This window comes from Rhinoderma darwinii, chromosome 6 (genome assembly GCF_050947455.1).
Source record: "Rhinoderma darwinii isolate aRhiDar2 chromosome 6, aRhiDar2.hap1, whole genome shotgun sequence".
NCBI classification, from domain to species: domain Eukaryota; kingdom Metazoa; phylum Chordata; class Amphibia; order Anura; family Rhinodermatidae; genus Rhinoderma; species Rhinoderma darwinii.
Window position 1 is genome coordinate 58,843,364 of NC_134692.1, and position 20,062 is coordinate 58,863,425.

Genomic DNA, 20,062 nt, shown 5'->3' on the forward strand with positions numbered 1-20,062 from the left:
CCACTTTCCTGACCCTGTCTTTGAGACTTTCATTTCACGCTCAAGTTCTTCGGTAAAGTGGCTGAAAAAGTCTAAGGTTTGAAGATATACAGCAGTGTGTAGGATAGAATTAGGTACTTAGGAAATTTAGTTTGGTCTTCCCTTTACTTCCTATTGGCACATCTCCTAAAAAAGTTTCGTTATTTATCAACACATGTTAATATTTTGGTACCGCTACATATTAATTCAGTTTTTATTCAAGACTTTGAGATCCCGATTCAGGAAATAAAGTTAATTGCTTGACACCGAGGGAAACTTTGTTTAGGAAAAACATCAACTTAGCAATGTACTTGATCAGAGTAAAATAATCCTCTTTCCGAGTGGGCAAGTTTAAAGGGGTATTCCAACTGATAACATTTATAGAATGGATAGGTTGTAAATATTAGATCGGTGTAGCGTTTAGACCCCCACCAATCGCTGGAAAGACCACAGTAAGGAGGAGTTTGTATAGAGTATTGGTAGAGTGGGTGCTACTGGAGTACACCTTTACAACCTTTTTATAGTGATATTTCTATTCTATTTTGTCACGGCAACCATTTTCACTAAATTGACATATTATTTGTCACCTTGTAATTAGCAACTCAGAAACGGATGGTAAACTGTCATTTTGTAAGCATGTTCTGTATATAACAGTGACAATGTACAGAGAAGCTAATTCAAGAGCGACAACCAATATAGCTGCACTTATTGTTGTCACTTTGGCAGCAATGTCCACCGTAACTGTATAGTAAAATGCCAATAACTCTATCGTAAATAAAATATTGTTGGCAACGTTTACTGCTCTAACTTCTGATTTACTAATATATTGAACTTTTTGTGTGTAGGGTGGAAATCCAATTTAACAAGTCAGAGTTTTTATATTGCTTCAGTGGTGTTCTGCTCATTGTTTGCTGGTAGTCCTAGTACTCTGGTCCTTTTATTGCAAAATAGCCAGTGGTGAATTAAATATACCATTGGCTCTGGGCTGTTCCGCAAACTTGCCTTTCCTCCCCTCATCCCTGCCATCATGTCTACAGTCATCACCACCTTTCTGTGCCGGTTGGTTTCATTCTGGTTAAATATTATGCCTTTTTTTTTGCATCTATGAAAAAATTGACAACTGGGTGTTACCATTCTCCTTGTCAATAGGGTATATCCCTACACAGTCTGGCAGTGTCCAATCATTGCTGACAGTATCAGGCTGTGCAGGGACCCTTCCTCTGCAGAGTTTGCTGCTGAGACATCTTTGGCCTCTTGCTTCTGTAGCCATCCCCAGGCTCTCTAACAGATAAATTCAGGTCCAAAGACCTGAACCCTAAATTAATGCAGATCCCAGACCTAACCCCTAAATAAATGCAGACCCCAGGTCCGACCAATTAAATGAATTCAGTCCCCAGGCCAGACCCCTAAATGAGTGTATACCCCAGATCGGACTCCCTCCCGTACTCCTCTTCAGGTTCAGGCACGACCGCACTGGTTCCTGACTATTTAGCGTCCGAACGTTGAGCGTGCGACTGCATATTACCTTTTGATGCTGGACCGCATCCAATTCTGCAGCGCCTTGACTTGAAAAGGAGTCCAGGAATGAGTAGAGTAAGTATACCTATTGAATTAATCCAGTAGATAAATTCTGATTTGAAAAATTTGGCGCAGTGGCAGATTAAATGAGTCTTGGGCCCCAGGCAGGCACCCTAACCACCCACTGGAACAAGCATATAACATGGTCACATATTACAATTAAACTGTATACAAAGTCATATTGTCAAAGTTGTATACATACACTGAAAATACAGGTGAAAAGTCCAAAGAAATATAACATTCACAATTGTGAACCATATGTGTAGCATCAAATACTTAGCATGAAATTTTATTTCAAATTATGTGAAGGAAACAAAGGGGAAAACCAGGGCAATCCTGATGCAGCTCATACAAATATTTGTGCAGTGAAAAACTGAATATTCAGGGATGGAAAGGCATTTGAATATAGTCTCTCGGGTTTATAAAAGGGAAAATAAAGGGGCCAAAGATTTTTTTTTTGTTATGCTAATATTTTTATATTTTATAAAAACTCATTGTAGTGCCCGTATTATGGCAGCAACATCCTGTTGTAGCGTAATATATAGATGCTTAGTTGAGGCTATTTTATACCTGTGTGAAAGTGGCCAAAGACCTTAAACAGTTTTTTAGGGGTAAAGGAATTCCCCAAAAAGTGTTGCATTGGTGATTATCAAATGTAAGTGTGGAATTTGTCATCCAGCCCTTACTTGTAGGCCTACTTTATACAGACTAATTTCCTTTCTGCTATCATTGATGTCCAGTTTTAGGCAAGCAAATATAAATATGGATGACATCTGGGGTTTATTATCTCCTCAGATATTTAACTAATTTTTTTTAAGCGGGGGCTGTTTAGGCAATTACTTTATTACTATAAAGGACTTAAAATAAATTAGTTATGTGCAAGTAACATGAATAAATTACAGAAATTATTTTTCCTCGTGGCAGTTTTCTTCATTGTGATTCTACAATTCACCAGATGTAAATATAAGCCATTTATTTCTGCTCATTTTGGTATTTGCTTGAAGACTCAAGACAGCCTTTGATCTTCAGCATTATTTTACGTTCAGCATAGCGGTATCCTAAGTATATTATAATTCTCCACTGTATTAACCTCTGACACTTTTGTTGGAAGCTTATTTCATGTACCCACTTCGTCCTGAAACTATATTAGCACTTATTGAAGATTTAGATTTTTATTTGAATTATGATCTTTTTCTTCTCCTGTAATGTTTATGGCAGAGTGTGTTCCTTTCTCTTTTGCATATTGATATAAGTTTATATCCTCTATATAAAATGATCACGTCTTTATTTCTGGTTTTATTAATTTGTTACATGTACAATGGTTATCATATAAGAACTTTCTAGACCTCTGTCCAGTGTCCTGTTTCATAACATGCCCGACCTTGGGTTCCGTCAAGAGGATAAAATGTAGCAAAGGTCCTTGCCAGTTGCTTATTACCATCTTTATGCCATACATATGCCTGCTCAGGTGAGCCAAGCGTTCATATTATATAGACAAGTTGGGAGAGCGCTAATGTGTAAAGGCCCTATTACACCGACCGAGTTCGACCGGTGCTGCGTTTGCTCCTGTCATAAGGAGCTATGTATGGGACGAGCGGTCGTTACTCTTTTTAGTGTTTGATAGCAAATGCTGTCATCTACCACCAAAATGCATTTCTTATAATTTTTAAACAACATATGCCCAAGACCCAAAAAAACGAAGAAAAAAACAAGAGGTAAACACGTCTTCGAGTAAAGGCCCTTTATCGTTGATCGGCGCTCGTTTGCTCCTGACACACGGAGCTATGGATGGGGACGAGCGGTGGTTACTCCGATCGCTCCTCCCTATACATTATTAACATGTCGGCAGTGCGTTTCCCTGTTTAGACAGGGAGATGTGCTGCCGACATCGATATTATTTAACTTTTTTTAAACTATACGATCAGCAGATGATTGAGTGTTTACACAGGGCAATGATCGGCAATGAGCGTTCTATGAACTATCATCTGCACAATAATTGTCCTGTGTAAAACCCCCTTAAGGCCAGCTTATGTTAAACTTTCCACTGTGCATAGCTGCCCTATCTCCAATTTAGCATTTAATCCTAAGGGTATGTTCACACTGCTTATTTTCAGCCATTTTTCTGGCCGTAAATGGCCGAAAAACTTTTGAAAGATCGGAAGCAGAACGCCTCCAAACATCTGCCCATTGATTGCAATGTGAAAAACTGCGTTCTTTTCCGACAGGGCGCTTTTTTATAGACTCTATAGAAAAATAGCTCCAAAAACGGCTGTGAAAAACACGAGTTGCTTAAAAAACGTCTGAAAATCAGGACCTGTTTTCACTTGAAAACAGCTCCGTATTTTCAGACTTTTTTTTAGTAAACGTGTGCACATACCCTAAGGCTGGGTTCACACGACCATGTTACGTCCGTAATGTACGGAACGTATTTCGGCCGGAAGACCCGGACCGACACAGTGCAGGGAGCCGGGCTCCCTGCATCATAGTGATGTACGACGCTAGGAATTACCTGCCTCTCCGTGGAACTACTGTCCCGTACTGTAATCATGATTACAGTATGGGACAGTTGTCCTGCAGCGAGGCAGGAACTCCTAGCATCGTACATCACTATGATGCTAGGAGCCTGGCTCCCTGCACTGTGTTCGGTCCGGGTCTTCCGGCCGAAATACGTTCCGTACATTACGGACGTAACATGGTCATGTGAACCCAGCCTTAATGTCATAACCCGACCACTAATGTTTTTGTACAGCTTATATTTATGTTCAATGTTTATAAACCACTAAAGTGGCAAAAACTGATAAGCAGGGGTTAACTCATTTTCGTGTTTTCATTTTAGTTTTTCTGTCGACACATTGCAAGAGCCGTAACTGTTCTATTTTTGGGTCAATAAAGCCATATGAGGGCTTGTTTTTTGAGGGATGAGTTGTATTTTTTAAAGGTACCACTTAATATTCTGAGAAACTTTTAAAAATTATATTTTTGGGTGAAATTGAAAAAAAACCTGCAAATCCCACAAGTTTGGTGGTTTTGTTTCTACGGAGTTTTTTTTAAAAATAGTTTATTCTGTCATTATTCGAAATTACGGATATTAACACACAGGTCATTAAAATAAATATATTAATTTCCCGAAGATTTAAAGATTTAGAGCCCCTCCGCCCCACCCCTAGTTGAGCACACGGAAACAAGCCTTTTATTTGAATTAAAAAAATTATATATATCTTGTTTATCAAACAAGCGTTTCATTAACCTTTCCCAGTGTTTCCTCTGGTATCCTTGTTTCTGGTAGATATGTAGCCATTCCAAGGTAGTATAAAATGTAAGTGTGTTCATTCTTCCAAACATAAGAAGTGGCAGATCTTTCCATTTCTGTAGAGTTTTTTTCCGTGTTGGATATAGTGTTTGTATATTGTTCTTATAAGTTAATTGCTTTGCGCGTCCAATACTTCTCTTGTTTTGCAATTTTGAATTCATGTCGCTGAACTTCAGTATGATCTTTAGTGTTGTGTACTTCATCAATGAACAGGACCTCGGTTTTATCATGATTTACTTTAAATCCTGAAATGGGGCCATATTCGTCTAGGACGTCCATTACATTGGAAAGTTCTTCATCTATGTTATGTAAAAAGATCAGAAGGTCATCTGCAAACATTGTGATTTTAACTTCACCATTGTTTATTTTAATACGACGAATATTCTTTTTTGTATGAGACCTTCCCATAGGTTCTATACATAAATTGTATAGTAAAGGAGATAAGGGGCATCCCTGCCATGTCCCTCTTGATAGCCCAAAACTTTTGCGTGATAAACCCTGGAATGAATATATGCGCTAAAGGGGAATGATATATAGCCTGTATCATATTGTAAAAATTACCGGTGATGCCGTTCTTTTTAATCACCATACTTTTTACGGAGTTCACTGTGCGGTACTAATGACATGTTAACTTCATTCTCCGGGTCAATGTGATTACGGCGATGCTAAAATTTGTATAGTTTATTTTTTACAAAGTAATAACACTGTTAAAAAAAAGAATTTGTTTTGCGCTGCCTTTTTTTCCCATCATTGGAGCTGTGTGACGTCTTGTTTTTTGCAGGGTGAGTTGTTTTTATTGGTACCATTTTGGGGTTACATTAAGCCTTGCCTCTGACAAGGCTTAATAACAACAGAGCACAGATGACAGACCTGAAGGCCTTCAATAGTTCCCCAGCTGCCATGGCAACTGATCAGTCCCTCACAATTTCGTTGCGCGGGGGGGATCCAGGGGACAAAAGGAGCCCCCTCTCTCTATCTAACCACTCATATGCTGTGACTGCAGCATATAAGGGGTTAAAATGTCGGGATCAGACTTACCTCGGATCCCAGGTGTTGCAGGCAGGTGTCAGCTGCATGTCCACTCCTGAGCCATGTTGGGGTAGCACACATCTGCCATACATGTATGGCGGATGTCTCTAAAGGGTTGAAAATTCCTTGTAATGGAGATGCATGTTTATCTTCGTTATAAAGGCTTTGAGAACATTTTATATGAATCATTTTTATATTTACTGGTTAACATGACAATATTGTTGCCCTGGTTGGCAGCTCCAATACTTTATCTGTTAAGTTAATCATTTTGTTTACACACATAAGTAATCAGATACCGGGGTCAAAGGCAAAAACCCATTCCTTTCCTTCCACATGTTTTTTATCACTAATGAAGATATTAAATATAATGGGCCACAAAATGTATTTGGATGCAATGTAATTAATTTTATTTGTGCCGATTACTAACTTACTTATTGTGGAAAACATGGAGATAAAGGGACTGGCTTGAGGTCAGCGCCATTGTTTGCTGAGAAGTATACCTCCTCCAAGGCATAATGAGAGATGAGTCCCATTTATAATAATTACATTGAATGCCATGTTTATGCCCTTTGGCATGTCACCTCTTGAGTATGAGAGATATCTGTTAATATGAGCAAGGGGATAGTTCACAGTGCCGTGGAAACAAGAGACCAATTTATATCCCCTATCTCTTACAGTATGCGATTTCCATATCTAATTAAGCAAAAAAAATCTATATAGGATCTTAGCAGAAAGAGACAAATTTCAGACAAAAGTAATCACTTGTTAGTGGAATGTTTACTGCTCATTCGTTTGAGACCGATCAATTAGAAAACTTGCAAAGCCCTCTCGAGAGACATGTTTTGTAATCTGCAGTTTTTCCAATCTGTTCTTCCCCACTACATCTGTATGAATGAGCAGTAGAGCAAAGCGATCTACATTGTGTTTAACACACAGCATAAAAAAAACTATTAAGTGGGGCAGCACTCACCAACTGCGTTGTGGTAACAAGTGGGATCTCCCTCTCTCTTCTTATATTTGCTTTTCATTATTATTACTATTTTATAGACATCATGCTAAATATTTACGAAAATGTTCCTAAATGACTAACACAATTGTGTGACACGTAAACAAAATATTTGATGGGACTTTTTTCTTCAAGCCAAATAAGCAATTTGTAGTAGTTATCACACCTGTAGATCCATATTTCATATAAGAGTCTTCAGTTAAATAGTGTTTTATTGGGTAATGGAACTAAAATAATGTGTTCTGCTAATTGCACATTTACCATAGCGATCAATTTTTCCCATAAATAGATACTTGCCAACTGGTATATGAATTCTATAGAAAAATCGACTCCATTCATGTACCAGCATAAGCACTATTCCTCATTTTCTTCAAATTGGAAAATACAAAGCTATTAAAGTATCTTTTTGAGTTCTATGTTAATTAAAAAAACTTAAGCTAGCCATAATTTTCCAAAGTAATGTCTATGGGGCCTAGGAAAGCTTCAGTCCAGGGCTGGTGCCGGGGCAAATAAGGATCCTACAAGTTATAGTTGATGATTAAAGTTGTTCGAAGATGAGCAGCACCATAAGTGTCTGACAACCACTTCTTCCCCCTGCTCTATTTAAAGACCATGCACTTTCCGCCCAGTCAATAGAACATGTTAATGGTTGAACTTGAATTAAAGCAGCTCTGTCACTAGTTTAGTAATTCACAATCTCCTAGCTAATCTAATAGGTGCTGTCACACTGATAATGCTAGTGAAAGTTGTGTCCCAAAACGTTTATTATTTTAAAAGTTATGAGCGTTTTTCTAAATATGTAAATGAGCCTATATTAGTCAAGTGGAAGGTAACACGGCGGTTCTCCTGAGGTGGCGCTACCTCACAGCTTCTGACACTGTCCTATCAGCATGAAGCTGCTTCACACACTGTGAAAGAGTGAGGCTGGAGGGAAGGGGGATCTCTTCAAACAGCCATAGCTGTGGCTGTGCACCACCTATAACAGTTCTGTTGGCATATGAAAGATGGGATTCTAATCTTTCATATAACACCAGGATCGCAGTTCTAGCTGTGACACAACCGGAGAGATCGCCAGTTGAGAACACAGTCAGGAATGGAAGCTGTATACTATTATACTATATGATCACGCTGTGTTGCTGGGCTGAGAAGGGGGAGAAGCTGTATGATGATTGGACAGAGTCATACAGAAAACATTACACCGCCCAGAGGGAAAAGAAAGTCATCTCCTATTTGGCTATTAGAGCCACATTAGCATGTTTAGAAAAATGCTCATAGCTTTGCAAATAATAAAAGTTTTTTTTAAATCAAATCACACTGTAGTTATCAACAGCAAAGATCCTGTTAGATTAGTTAGGAGATACGGAATTAATAAACTAGTAACAGATCCTCTTTAACCTCTTAGTGTCTAAGCCTGTTTTGGCCTTGTGGACATAGCTGATTTTTGCAAAACTGATGTGTTACTTTATGTGGTAATAACTCCAGAATGCTTTTGCCTATCCAAGCAATTCTGAGATTGTTTTCTCGTGACATGTTGTACTTTATGATACTGAAAAAAATGTGGTCGTTAAATTCAATATTTATTTGTAAAAAACACCAAAATTTAGAGAAAATTTTCAAAAATCTGAATTTTTCTAAATTGTAATGTATCTACTTGTAAAACAGATCGTAATACCACACAAAATATTTACTAGTTAACATTTCCTATATGTCTACTTTTTATTTGCATCGTTTTTTGAACGTCCTTTTATTTTTCTAGGACGTTACAAGGCTTAGAACTTTAGCTGCAATTTCTCGCATTTTCAAGAAAATTTCAAAAGGCTATTTTTTCAGGGACCAGTTCAGTTCTAAAGTGACTTTGAGGGCTTTATATATTAGAAAGTCCCCATAAATCACCCCATTTTAAAAACTGCACCCCTCAAAGTATTCAAAACAGCATTCAGAAATTATTTTAACTCTTTAGGCATTTCACAGAAAATAACGCAAAGTAGAGGTGAAAATTCAACTGTAATACAGTTTTTTTCAGTAACACAGGTTTTACGAGAGAAACGCAACTCAATACTTATTGCCCAGATTCTGCAGTTTTTAGAAATATCCCACATAGATAAAGGAGAAAAAACACCCCAATATTTGTAAAGCAAACTCTTCTGAGCACAGCAATACCCCATATGTGGTACTAAACTGCTGTTTGGACACATGGCGGAAGTTAGAAAGGACGGAGCGCCATTTGACTTTTGGAGCTCAAGTTTTGCTGGAATGGTTTGCGGCCCCATGTCACATTTGCAAAGCCACTGAGGAGCCAAAATAATGCACACCCAGCAAAAATGACCCCATTTGGGAAACTATACCCCTGGTGGAATTTATCTAGCGGTATAGTGAGCATTTTGACCCCACAGTTTTTTTTGCTGAATTATTGGGATTATGCAGTGAAAATGAAAATCTACATTCTTTCCACTAAAATGTTGAATTTTTTTCATTTTCACAAGGAATAAAGGAGCAAAAGTGCCCCAACAATTGTAAAGCAATTTCTCCCGAGTACGGCAATACCCCATATGTGGTCATAAACTGCTGCTTGTATACACCGCAGGCTCAGAATTGCAGGAGTGCTACTTGGCATGTAGATTTTGGTTGATTGTTTTTTGGGCGCCATGTCGCATTTGCAGAGCCCCTGAGGTACCCGTACAGTAGAAACCCCTGAGAAGTGACTCCATTTTGGAAACTTTACCCCTCAGGGTAATCATCTAGGGGTGTACTGAGCATTTTGATCCCACAAGTGTTTCATAGATTGTATTAGAATAAGGCAGTGAAAATGAAAAATTATTTTTTTTCCCAAAAATAGGTAGTTTTGCACACAATTTTTTTTCCCACAAGGGGTAATAGGAGAAAAAACAACACATAATTTGTTACCCAATTTCTCCCGAGTATTGCAATACCCCATGTGTGGCCCAAAACTGCTGTTTGGGCACATGGCAGAGCTCAAAATGGAAGGAGTGCCATGTGGCTTTTAGAGCACAGATTTTGCTGAACTGGTGTATGGGCGCCATGTCGCATTTGCAGAGCTCCCTTAGGTACCAGTGTAGAGTGTAAAACCATGAGAAGTGACCCCATTTTGTAAACTGCGCCCCCCAAGGCATTTATCATTTGCCTGGACATGTGACAGGGCTTAGGAGTGAAAGGCGCATGTGAGACCTATTTTGGTGATTTTCGCAGCATTAGCCCACAATAGCCCGGCTCTGAGGTCAAATAGTAAAACAAACCCCCAAGTAGTGACCCCCATTTTGGAAACTGCACCCCTGAAGGCATTTTATTAAGGGGTGTAGTGAGCATTTTGACCTCACAGGGTTTTTTTTTCTATTAGAAATTAACACTCAGTGGATGGTGCAAAGTGAAAATTGCAAATTTACACAGGTATGTGCCATTTTAGTGCACAATATTTTGTGCCCAGTTCATGCCACTGAAGACAAATACCTCAAACTGTTAAGCGGGTTCACCCGGGTATGGCGATGCCATATATGTGGACATAAACTGCTGCTTGGGCACGCTGCAGGGCTCAGAAGGGAGGTAGCGCCATTTGGCTTTTGGAGCGCAGATTTTGCTTAGTGGTAGTTTTTTTGGGGGTTTTGCTGGTATTTCAGTTTATGATGTGGGGCATATGTAATCTGTGCGGAGTACGTCAGGGCATAATAAGAGGGTATAATAATTGGGTAAATAAATAATTATCCACAGATGTGTGGCCAGTGTCGCACTGATAAATGGCGCCCGATCTTATCCGCTTTTGGACACTCTGCACATTTTGCATCGCCATATTCTGAGAGCCAGAACTTCTTTATTTTTTCTCCACCGGAGCTTTGTGAGGGCTTATTTGTTGCGGGACAATCTGTAGATTTCATTAGTACCATTTTGGGGTACATGCGATTTTTTGATCACTTTGTATTTCATTTTTTTTGGCAAGCAAGGTGACCAAAAACCTGCAATTCTGATGTGTTTTATTATTTTATTTTTTTACGGCGTTCACCATGCGCTATGAATGACAATTTTACTTTATTCTGCGGGTCGGTGCGATTACGGAGATACCAGATGTATATAGTTTCTCTTATGCCTTGCAACGTCTACACGATAAAATCACTTTTGTTTCAAATAATAAATTTTTTGTGTCACCATATTCTGAGAGCCATAACTTCTTTATTTTTCCGTCAAAAAAGCTGTGGGCGGGCTTGTTTTTTGTGGGACGTGCTGCAGTTTTTAATGGTATCATTTGGTACATGCAACTTTTAGATCCCTTTTTTTTATTCTGTTTTACGAGGGGTTGTGACTAACAAACAGCGATTCTGGAATAGTTTTTTTTTTTTTTTTTTTACGGTGTTCACCATACGGGTAAAATAGCGTGATATTTTTATAGTTTGGGTCGTTACGGACGCGGGGATGCCACATGTGTAATTTTTTTTATGTGTTTTGTTTTTTCCTATAATAAAAGACTTATTATAGGAAAAACGGCTGTTATAGTGGTTTTTAACATTAAACTTATTTTTTTTTACTTTTTTTACAACATTTTTATTAACTTGTTTTAACTTTTTTTGTGTCCCACTAGGGAACTTGAAGACATGAAGCCCTGATCGCTAGTCTAATACACTGCACTACCTACATAGTGCAGTGTATTAGAGCTGTCAGCTATTCACTGACAGCAAGCCTATTAGGCTTCACCTCCGGGCGGGGCCTAATAGGCTTCCGTACTAGGAAGCGATTGTTAGGCTACGGTTGCCATAGCAACCATCAGCACACACACGCGGGTGCCGATGGTTGTCATTAGCAACCTTAGGGTGTGATATAATCACTTAGATGCAGCGATAGCTGCATCTAAAGGGTTAATCGGCCGGATCGGAGCCTAGCTCCGGTCCTGGCCGTTAGAGCACGATGTCAGCTGTAACAAACAGCTGACACCCGCGCCTGTGGCAACCATCGTGGTTGCCGACATGCTACAAGACACTTCGATGCATCGATCGCGTTGATCGAGGCATCGAAGGAGTTAATCGGCCAGATCGGAGCCTACCTTCGGTCCTGGCCGTTGCAGAGGGGTGTCGGACAGCTGATTGCCGGCGGTGATAGCGCTGGCTCAGCTTCTGAGCCAGCGCCATCACATACACACGTCATGGAGCTGTGATTGGTCAGTCTGCTTTGACTGACCAATCACAGTGATCGCCGGCAGGAGACTGCTGTGAATGGTCCCTAACCGTCTTACTGTGCCGATCAACTGTCATAAACAGTTGACGGCAAAGTTCTGTCACCTTGTCCTTTGACAGGGTGACCGTTTTTAGCCAGGACGCACCGGTACGCCCTAGTGCCTTAAAACACTTCAATGCAGGACGTACCGGTGCGTCCTGGTGCGGTAAGGGGTACTACCAGTTCACAATAAAGAAAATATAAGCTTCACCTTAGTGAAAGACCTTTTGGTCCAACTCATCCATGCAGTCTAAACAAGTTACGCGAAGTTGGAGACATCATGTTGGATTAAACACCTTTGTTTTTTTACTATCTCCTATGAACTTTGCGTAACCTGTTAATACTACCAGCTGGGACAGTTAAGGGGGTTTTACACTGGACGATTATCGGGCAGATGAGCGTTCTAGGAACGCTTGTTGCCGATAATTGCCCTGTGTAAACAGTGGAACTGCTGGTCGTATCGTTTTAAAATTTTAAAATATTATCGTTGTCAGCAGCACATCTCCTTGTGTAAACGGACTGCCGACATGATGATAATATATGTGGACGAGCGCGATCGGAGTAACGACCATTTGTCCCCATCCATAGCTTCGTGTGACAGGAGAAAACGAGCGCAGATCAACGATGTCTCGTTGACCGACGCTCGCTGCATCGGCTGCTTATCAGCCGGTGTAAAAGGGCCTTTATCATATGTCTATGTCTACAATTCTTAGTGAGGACCATACAAAGTAAATATGTGCATTGTATGTATAAGTGAGCAATGTCAAGTAAATTCCAGCATGAAAACAATGTAGAAGAACTGACACTTTTAGGTTGTATAAATATTATAAATGTATATATTAAAAATGCGTTTGTCTATATTTAATAGATTGTAATAGCTCAGGATCTGTAGCATTCTCATAGCAATCATCAGGCATTTTATGTAGTAGAATAGAGGTATGATTAAGAACAATCTTCATCAGCATTCAGGGCACTAGTTATGGATTTATAGCTGGTAGTTATAATCTGAACATTTAACCCTAGTTGCCTTCTAGGTGGCTTAGCTAAAATGACTTGCATTCATTCATTTATTTAATTAAAAGGATAAACTGAAATCCACTGAGTGTTCTTATTTGTGCTTTTTCTCTATTATTTGAAACCCAAGATATGGTAATTATTCCCCTATGACATGTACAAGAATATCACAGAGATTGTAATTTTCTATATTATACAAGGACTCTTATGTAAAATTCAATATATTAGAGTGCAAGTGTCCAAGTTACTTTATTATTAATGTTGACAGCCTTTGATTTTTCTTGATATTAGATTAGAGAAAAACTTACAGCAGGTTATAAGCATGAATATTGGGATGTAGTTTACAAACCATTCATTCCTGTAAGTGCACCCCCACCCAACAATCTTAAACTAGTAATCGATATCTGTGAGCTCAACAAATTATCATGTGCATGCTTATTTTTCAGGATTTCAATTTTGCCTTTGTTTGAGTGCAATGAAACAAAAGACAAATAATCAATAGAGTTTAATAGTAAAACAGCAGGTCCAGGTATCCTGGTTAAGGAAGGTATATTAACATTTCCAGTAGAATATGTTTTTTTACATATTTATTCCTTCTGCGTTGTTCTTTTCCATATATGTTTGAGTCATTATACAAAAAGTTAATGTCACCTAATAAATTTAAGCTATTGAGTTCTATTGCCCTCTTTGAATACCCCCCAACTTCTTGAAGTCATCATAGAGATAGGGCCATGAGATCCTCTTAGCCAGTCAGCTGAGCGGGATACGTTTAATAGAATACAATGGCTACCCCAACAGGTTTGGGGGCATTTAATGGGTGCCTAAATTCCGTCAAGAGGTTTGTTTTTTTTTTTGTTTTTTTCCCACCACACATCCAAAAAGGAGGAGAGGTATGGGTGGGTAGTTAGATGAGTAATGTTTAGGCTTTTTTTTATTATTATATCCTATATGTGTTCATGCGTTTTTAGTATGTCTTGTATAGGGATTAATTGGAATAAATAAAACATTTGTATAATTATAATTGGTTTTGTATATTTCCATTTTGTGGATAGATTAAAGGGGAAGTCCAGGAGTTTACCATGTATGGTTTAGTTGCTTTGGTTTATAATTATTCTATCCTTAGAGGACGTGTTTGGCATTAGTGCAACAGTGAGCTGGGGTTATATACAGAGAAAGCAAAGCTGCATTGTAAAATAGGGAGGATGGACAGAGGCAGGGAGTAAGGACAACCTGAGGCTGTGATATCGGAAATTAGGTTGATGTTTTTTTTAATTCAGTAGAATATATTGATGTAGCTTAAATAGAGTCACTGATCATAATGTGGCTCAAATACATCAGGGAATTATACCAACCAATAGAAGGAACTCTAAAGAAAATAAGTAATAGGTAAAAGTATAACTTGTTACTGACTTATATCCAATTTTCAACTCAACACCTGCACTTCCTCTCTCAGAAGTATTTGAAACATAGACATATACTTTGCTCAAACATGGCTAGTGATACAGTAATATATTACCTGCGATCATTTTAGGCTGATTTGCTATTCTAGTATAGCTTAGTGACAACTCGTGAGGTTGCTGTAATAGAAGACATAGATGGCGTTGTACAAGATTGGTTGTCACTATTGTTCCCAGATAAAGATGGCTCGTTTACACGGCCCCGACGAGGGCCGTGTAAATGAGCGCCGATCAACGAGACAGCTTGCTGTTCGGCACCCGTTTGCTCCTTTCACAAGTAGCTAGTATGGGGATGAGCGCTCATTACTCCGATCGCTCATCCCAATACATTTGTTACACAGGGAGATGTGCTGCCGAAAACGATAAAAGTTTCTGTATTGAAACAACGCACATCGCACGGCCCCATTATTCACACATGCGTGAGTTTTCACACAGAAAGAGTCCGTCACGTAAAACTCACTGCATGCCCTATATTGGTGCATTTTTCACGCACCTAGCCGCCCATTGAAGTAAATGTATGCGTGAAAACCACGGACAGCACACAGACGACATCCTTGTGTTGTCCGTGCTTTACGCATCAATTACATTTTAAAAAAAAGTGCTTGCGAGTGCGTGAAAAACACATGCCACACGCAAAGCACACTGATGCATAACGCACACAGATTATATGCGCGATTTTTACGTCCATAAATCTGTCACGTTCATGTGAACGTAGCCTAACTCAAGAAAGTGTTTGCCTGTTTTTTTTTTTGTTTTTGTTTTTTAATTGTATTTGGGGCTGGGGCACATGTCGTTTAAAAATTATAAGATATGCATTTTGGTGGTAGATGTCAGCATTTGCTATCAAAAATTAAAATGTTTTATTTTATATAAAATAAATAGATAACTGCGGCCTAATCAGGGCAATCATATTTACTTTCTTTAGAAACCTGGCAGAAACATGTTGCAAAAATCTGGTAGGAGTTGTGCTGAGCTGCTGACTTTTCACTTTATTCAGGTTTGAATACAGGTTGTTCTTTTGGAACTGTCTACTTTAGTAGAACATTCCTGTCCTCTGCAAATCAAGTTTCTAAATCCATTCCTGCACTTCAGAATAATAGTAGGTCTTGGAATAGTAATTAGTGAACAATGGAGCAAAGTGTGACCTAGCAACCACATCTCCATTCTAATCTCTTTGATGAGATTTGAATGGGGAAAAAAAATGTGTTTTTTTTTTACTGACTCATTTTAGGGGCTATTTATTGCTTTTACTATAAAATAAATCATCAAGCACTCAAAGTTAGACATTGGTCTAATTTTAGACTTCAAATAACAAAAAGTCACTCTCCCTGAAGTAACAATAAATTGAAATGTTGTTACTTTGTGCATTTTACTCTGGAATAAATCTGTATAGACACTGTTTGAGTTTATGTTCAATGGGTTAAGGCTCTAAGAATTCTCATAAAACGCAACTGTGCTCCCTCTCCCCTCTACTCTTAAACTCTAAACCAGTGGTCTCCAACCTGTTGTCCTGACAGCCTCATTAGAACATTAGTTTACTTTTCTGTACACTGAGAAAGGTGACAGATGGTGGTTGTGGCATGGTATGTTTACATTCATAGAGTAGGAACTGTCTTCACGTCATAGAAAGTAGACAAGAGGCGACTTTGACAAGGCTTCAAGAGATCGAGATAACAGACCTGTAAACATTTTGCAATCACAAACCAGTTCACCCTCACAAATCCGTGACCATTTGGCTATCAATGGAGGCAACTTAAAAATGCTTGACTTAAAAAGGCTCTGTCACCAGTTTATAACTGCCCTATAGCCTACCTATTCTAATAGGCGCTTTAATGTAGATAAGTTTTTTTTTTAAAACACTTATTTTTGACCATGTTTTGATCATTTTTAGTTTTATTCAAATTGTTTTCTACTTTTCACCAAGTGGACGTTATAAAGAAAAGTGTATGACGCTTATCAATCAGTGTCATACACTTCTCTTCATTCATGCCCAGCTTGTTTCACCGCACAGCGTGATCTCACAAGATCACGCTGTGACGGGACTTCCTCCCACAGGTCCTTCACTGGAGCCATGGAAGACTGAACAGACATCGCCTCTAGCCGCTGCAGATTTGGGTAAACATCCTGGCATGGCTGGAGGCGATGTCTGTTCACTCTTCCGTCGCTCTGGTGAAGCTATAATTAAGTATCCCAGTGGTCTGAAACGCGTAAGCGTGGTCCCGGGATTTTGTTTTATCCTTAAAAATGACCTAAATAAAATTGGAATTTTAATATTCGAGTACTGGATCTGCCTTTTCTACACACCATTTTTTGCTTCAATTGCCTGCAGTCGACACAGGATTAGTTCAGGAGTATCTACAAGCACCCACAGTGTTTGGATTTATTATATATTTTCTGCATCAGTCAAGCATTATGAAAAACGCATTGGAAAACGCAACCATAGCGTGGTGGTTATGAGGTGAGCTAAACTTCTAGTAAAATATTTTTCATTTTTTCACGCTCTGGTGAAGCACCTGTGGAAGGAAGCCCCGTTACAAGCTGGGCATGAATGAAGAGAAGTGTATGACGCTGATTGGTCAGTGCCATACACTTTTCCACTTTTCTTTACAACGCCCACTTGGCGAAAAGTTAAAAAAACAAACCTAACTTGGTCAAAATGTTCATAACTTGGTCAAAAATAAGTGTTTTTTTTAAAAAAAACTGTGATCTACATTAAAGCACCTATTAGATTAGGTAGGATATAGGGCAGTTATAAACTAGTGACCGAGCCTCTTTAAAGAGAACCCGTCACTAGTTTAGTAATGAACAATCTCCTAGCTAATCTAATAGGTTCTGTCATGCTGATAATTCTAGTACAAATTGTGTCCCAAAACTCTTTTTATTTTAAAAGTTCTAAGCTTTTTTTTCTTAATATACAAATTAGGCTATACTAGCCAAAGGGGCTGTAACGCTGCTCTTTCTCTGTGGGCGGTGTCTTTGTTGTCTGTATGACGCTGTACAATCAGCTTCAATCGTGAGATCACACGGTCTTTACATTTCCAGGCGCAGGTCCTTCACCACATCGCCTCAGTGCTCATCCAGGAAGACAGTCTCTGCATCGAAGAAGTAGTAGTCCCCGTTGAGGGGAGATGTCCTGGCACAGCTAGAGTAAATGCACAGACCGTCTTGCTGGATGAGCACTGAGGCGATGTGGTGAAGGATCTGTCCCCGAAAATGTAAAGACAATGTGAATTTGCCATTGAAGCTGAATTCATGCTGTACAGGGAAGGGGAGATGCTGTATTATGCTGATTGGACAGCGTCATACAGATAACAAAGACACTGCCCACACAGAGAGCAGCGTTACTGCCCCTTTGGCTAGAATGGCCTTATTTGCATATTAAGAAAAAAAGCTCATAACATTTGAAATAAAAAAAATGTTTTGGGACACAATTTGCACTAAAACTATCAGTGTGACGTTGCCTATTAGATTAGCTAGGAAATTGGCCATTACTAAACTAGTGACAAAGCCTCTTTAAAGTACTGTATACACAACTAAAGTTATTTAGTTGGCAACTGCCAAATAAAGTCTTGAAGACAATGTAGAAGATGTAATGTTCTTAGTAATTTTGTAGTATATCATTGATATGTAAAAAAAAAATCATGCTTACAGAAGTTTGGTACAATATGGGAATCAGAAGTCCATGACTAACAGGACAAATTTGAGCGTATAAAGTAATTGAGGTTAAAGTATTGTTGTGGTAGAACCATTAATGATGGACAAGTCTAAATATGGTATGAAAAAAGTCTGTGACCTCAGAAGACAATGTGAGAACCAACAGCAGATGTTGAGGACACATACACAATAATGTTAGGTAGACAAAATAAACATAATGAGATGTGATGGAAACACATCTTCATTTCTCGGCACTTATAGGATCTAAAGAGGAGAAGAAAGAATTCTTTCTACAAGATTCCACTTCTAGTTAATCTGACCAAAACCATCCTATAAATTGAGTGGTTTTTTTTTATGGGAATTTTCAGAGGTATTTAATCCCAAATGGTCATAATATCTGACTTTTTTTTTACTTTAATATTGTGTATAGTATTATAATGTTTGTTTTAACATTATCAGACATGTATGATGTCAGAATATTTTTTTAGAAGTTATATATTTATACGTATTGTAGGGTTTAACCATATTATTTTTTATTATCTTATGCAATATAACATAATATAAAACATTTTTTTTGCAGTTTATTCTGGAAAGGATCTTGGTCCACGGTTAGGTTTGAAAAAGTCAAGCTCACTAGAGAGTCTACAGACTGCTGTCGCAGAGGTTAAAAAGAATGAGCTTCCTTTCTATAGACCTAGACCACATATGGTTCGTGGCAGAGGCTGTAATGAAAGCTTCCGGGCGGCAATTGATAAATCTTATGATGCGCCAGAAAGTGAAGAAGGTAAATATGGTACAAATACTCAAGTATACATACCTCAAAGTTATCATAACCAGTAAAACCTATATTTCCAATACATATTATGACATACTTCTATTTGTTGCAAATATGCTTGCTTTTTTATAATTTTTTTTCCTTAATCTTTGCTAAAAGTTGTTACATTTTTGCTGATATTTACTCTCATTATATGCACCTTGTAATGGTAATGTGGATCCTATAGATGGCACTAGCAAATAGTACTGGCTGACCCAGGGGCACGGAGTCTAATGGACATCTGGTATTTGCTAGGGATCCCCACGAGGAGGTGTGGGCTTTGTGTGGTGAAGCTCGCGGGGAGTGGTTTTCTGGTTAGCCTTACTAGGTGGCAAAGTTATACCAAGGCACAGTACAGAGGATCATCCAAAGGCTATTCGGCGAGGTAAAACATGTGCCAAGGTCAGCGGCACAAGAATATCAGCATGGTCAAACAATAGGAAGTCCAAATAGTGTGAGGCCAGAGCACAGCAACCAACACCAGAGGGAATTAACCTGGTGGTGTTCTGTCAAAGAGAAAGGGACTAATACTGCTAAATAAAGGGAGGTGAGTGATGACGTCCCGGCTGGAGCGTCAGTTGCGTAACCAATCACAGAGAAGGGATTATAAAAAGTTTTTGAAAGTGAGCGAGCGTCGCTGGCTACACAGAAGAGCATGTACACACATTAATAAATAGTTTGGACAGGTCTGCGAGGAAGCTTCGGCAATGGATAACAAAAAACAGGTAAGTTTTTTTCACTCCTGATATTGAGGTAATAAATAGAACATCACAGTAGTGAGATGTCACCAAACAGTGGCTAAAATAAGATGCTTATAACAGTGTATTCATTTATTAAATGGATTCTTATCTAGTATTATTACGGGCCCATCTACCTTATTTTCCCAGAATATGGAAGAAAGATATTTCTGAATGAATACCCTTTGAGTAGTTAATTATTGTTATATTTTTGCAGCACAATGATTTGGT

General features: G+C 38.7%; 1 protein-coding gene across 3 annotated transcripts in view; it reads left to right on the forward strand.

Moving 5' to 3' along the window:
- PARD3B (par-3 family cell polarity regulator beta) overlaps window positions 1-20,062 on the forward strand; it is a 1,147,141-nt gene that overhangs the window by 579,317 nt on the left and 547,762 nt on the right. For all 3 annotated transcript variants that reach the window (XM_075829835.1, XM_075829836.1, XM_075829837.1), the window contains exon 17: window positions 18,861-19,064. In XM_075829835.1, coding sequence (XP_075685950.1) covers window positions 18,861-19,064 — 204 coding nt within the window. The remainder of the gene's footprint in view (window positions 1-18,860; window positions 19,065-20,062) is intronic.